The sequence below is a fragment of the Myotis brandtii genome, unplaced genomic scaffold (assembly GCF_000412655.1).
Source record: "Myotis brandtii unplaced genomic scaffold, ASM41265v1 scaffold343, whole genome shotgun sequence".
NCBI lineage: Eukaryota > Metazoa > Chordata > Mammalia > Chiroptera > Vespertilionidae > Myotis > Myotis brandtii.
The window spans coordinates 2090961-2094408 of record NW_005363209.1 but is presented as its reverse complement, the minus strand read 5'-3'; the positions used below and the strand labels follow the sequence as shown (position 1 = coordinate 2094408).

At 34.5% G+C, this 3448-nt stretch overlaps 1 protein-coding gene across 6 annotated transcripts in view; it reads right to left on the bottom strand.

The window, feature by feature from the left end:
• The window catches only part of MMS22L (MMS22-like, DNA repair protein), a 110278-nt gene that overhangs the window by 21110 nt on the left and 85720 nt on the right, over positions 1-3448 (bottom strand). For all 6 annotated transcript variants that reach the window (XM_014543926.1, XM_005871468.2, XM_014543927.1 and 3 more), the window contains one exon: positions 1640-1799. In XM_014543926.1, coding sequence (XP_014399412.1) covers positions 1640-1799 — 160 coding nt within the window. The remainder of the gene's footprint in view (positions 1-1639; positions 1800-3448) is intronic.

The window sequence follows — 3448 nt, the reverse complement described above, 5'->3', positions numbered from 1 at the left end:
TGCGGGGCTCATGGCTGGCGAGCGCAGGGGCGGGGGGGGGAGCCTCTCCCGCCTCCACTGCAGGTGGGTTGGGTCTAAGCTGGCAGGTGGACATCCCCAGAGGGGTCCCGGACTGTGAGAGGGTGCAGGCTGGGCTGAGGGGAACCCCTCCCCTTCCCCAGTGCACAAATTTCGTGCACTGGGCCTCTAGAGGAAAAAAAAAAGATATAAAGAGGAAAGTTGAAAATATTACTTATTTATCAATTCTCCTCTCAAAAAAAAAAAAATCACTGAGTTACAATGAAGACCCCGGATGCCTTAATCTGAAGTGTGATTTCATCAAAAGTTTGAACCTTGCAAGTGAATAGCAGTAGTATTCCCAGTTAGGATCTGGCAAGGTAAAGCACAAAATTTCAATGATTCACTCCCTTTCTCTCAAGAGGATATTATATCCCAGTTCTGCATACTTAGAACAGGTTTAAACTTTCTAATAAGTTAAATGGGAAATATTGTAGCAGTATACTCTATTCCCAGTCTATGAGATCTAGACAAAAGGAAAGAATACAAATCAATCTTCCAATAAATTAAAAACAATCTTCTAACAAAACAAACAAGGCCCTCATTTCTTCATCAGGACACTTTTGCTGTGGATCTACATATCTCGTAAAAATAAAGATATACCTGGAAATCATATTAGCTTGGCAGACTAATAAAGTATAAGCCTAAATGCTGAAATACTTATTAATCTACATTCTACTATGTTAAGTTTATGATAAATTCTCACTTATATTTTTCTCTAAAATTAAGATGCCTGAATTGCTACTATAGGTTTCGCTACATTCTAAAACATCCATATTTACACATTTCAAATTTTCCTTTATATTTTACAACAAATATAAAAGGTTTCACACAGCCCAAATCAGTTTTATTCATATGTTTACAAGATCAAAGGGAACAGATATAAGGTTTTGGCCATAGAAGAAATAAAAAAAATGAAACACCTTCAATTCTGTATAAAAACTTCTGAAGAAATCCTTCTCATTTCTCTTTATCCAGTTCCTATTTTTGGTTAGCAACATGATTTTAGAGAACAAAGGTATTCAAATTAGTGACTTCTTAAAGAAGGATGCACTTTGTTATTACAGAACAGGCACAGAAAAAGATTTCTTTTTGAAAGAAGAAAACATAATGTTGGGAGAAACAAGGTTTGAAGCATAAATATCTTCAGTGCTGTAATAAATTCTTTCCTGACCTCCTTCATAGAGAGCAAACCATAAAAATAAAAGGAAGTGATGGTTTTCTGATATTTCAAATTCTAACAAAGCATAGGTAAGTACTAAAAAGAATGTCCATTTTAGTTATCCAGGTATTCACAATGTAAGTGATTCATAACAAACTACTGATAGCAAATTGGTGTTGGCATATTTTCTGTATTGATCATAATTAATTTTAATATTAACACAAGCATAACAAGAAAAGTTCTGAAGGAAGGTGGGGCAAGACGGAGATACGTTTGAAAGCCAACATGAATTATTTTGTCTTTCAGATTATTCTTATGATTGTAAGGAGAACGGTGATTTAGCTACTATATTAGTATATTCCTATCCATCATGAAAAAGACTCAACCTCACAAAGTTTTAATAATGTCAGAAATACATACCCATCATCCTATATGTCAGTTGCAGCCCTGCACTGGATATTTTTTTCCCCAAATAAGGTTTTATATATTTTAATATTTCACCAAGGTATTCTAAGGACTTTTTGACCATGGCAGATTTATCAGAAGGTTTCTGCAGATTCCTGTAAGTTATACCAACAGCCTATAAATAAGGGAAAACATGATTTAGCTTTCCAAGTTTTATAAAGTATAGACTTTTAAAAATAAAGGTTAATTTCTCTCTCTAGACACATACCTTATATTTAAGCCTTCATCCTTAACTTTTCAATAAATGTTCACAGTAATTAAAATGCAACTAAAAAGAATTGTCTTTTAATAATTAAAATAAAGGTTAAAGTGAGAACAAAAAAAAACAATTCACCAATAATTATTCATTCAAGATCTGACTCAGCAAAATATTAGTAAAAAGACGTGAAAGAAGCTTATAACGAAAATCACAGAGAGACTTCCAAATATCCTAGCATAAAACTGGAAATTCGAAATCCCAAAATTCATACAAAGACGACCTTTGGTAACAAAGGTTACCAAATCTTTGCAAGTAAGACCTCTATAAAGTTCAGCTTTGAGATTATGAATTGATTTCCCCCCCAAAAAAATTTTCCTTATGAGCCATTAGATGCCAGCTTAGCTTCCTCAGAGGAAAAAAGGATGAGGCACAAAGAGTAGAGATGGAAAATAGGAGATGGAAGAGAGAAATGTAAGATGAGACAGTGAGATAGTAAGGAGAACAGTGAAGTGGGAAGAAGAGGAAATCAATAAAAGAATAAACTGAGGAAGGGTGAAAATAAGCACAAAAAGAACAGAAGACAAAAGAGACTAGCTAGAGATGGGTTAGAAGGTTTGAGTACTAAAGTTCTCAAACTATTATTGGGAACTTATGGTGGATTTCAATGACCTGAACTGGACACAATGGTACCAATGTATACAGTTAGGTGATTTTTCTACTGCAACTCTCAGCAGATAAGACAGAGAGAAAGTAAGCGGTTGCACCAAACCAAGGTTGAGGGTTTGCAGGTGTGACCAAAAGACAAAGGGTAGATGACTTTGAGCGTGTTGGTAAGGGTAGTTGAAGTGAGACCCTCAGGGATATAGTTCAGGTAGATAGGTAATCAAGTGAGACCTTGAGAGGATGTTGCACTTGGAGAAAAGAGAGTGGAAAGTCATGATGATGTCACTCAGAGAGCAGGAGAGACAGGTGGTTAAAGTCAAAGAGCTTTCAGATGCTCCCTGAATCCACTCTATTGTTATTAATTTTCCAGAAAAGTCATTTAATCAAATTAGACCTACTTAAAAATGTATAAAGCATTCACACTGTTCATGGCATAAAATCCAAACTTTTTATACTAAGATGCTCTGAATTCTTAATCTACTGATTGATCTATCAACTAATTAGCACTTACCATATACTGTACTGTCATATATTATTATTTTAACCTTTGTGTATATTCTATATTTTCAGACAAGTCCTTTAAGATCAAGGACTACTTCTTTTGGTTCTTCAAATCCCTAAGAAATCCTAACATAGTATGTACTATCTAGCATTTAGCACACAACTATTATTTACTGGTTGCCAAGAGAATAACTAATGTGGACTGGATTGAATTAAAAGAGCTTTTCAAAATGGTCAGTGGAATGCATGACTTCTACCTCCCTTTCTGGTCCAGGACGATTACTGGCATAAATCTATAATTAATTACAGGTTGAGATCCAATCAACCACCAAATAAAAGATTGAACAAAAATGTGTATTTTATTTTAAATTTATTTTTATTGATTTCAGAGAAAAAGGAAG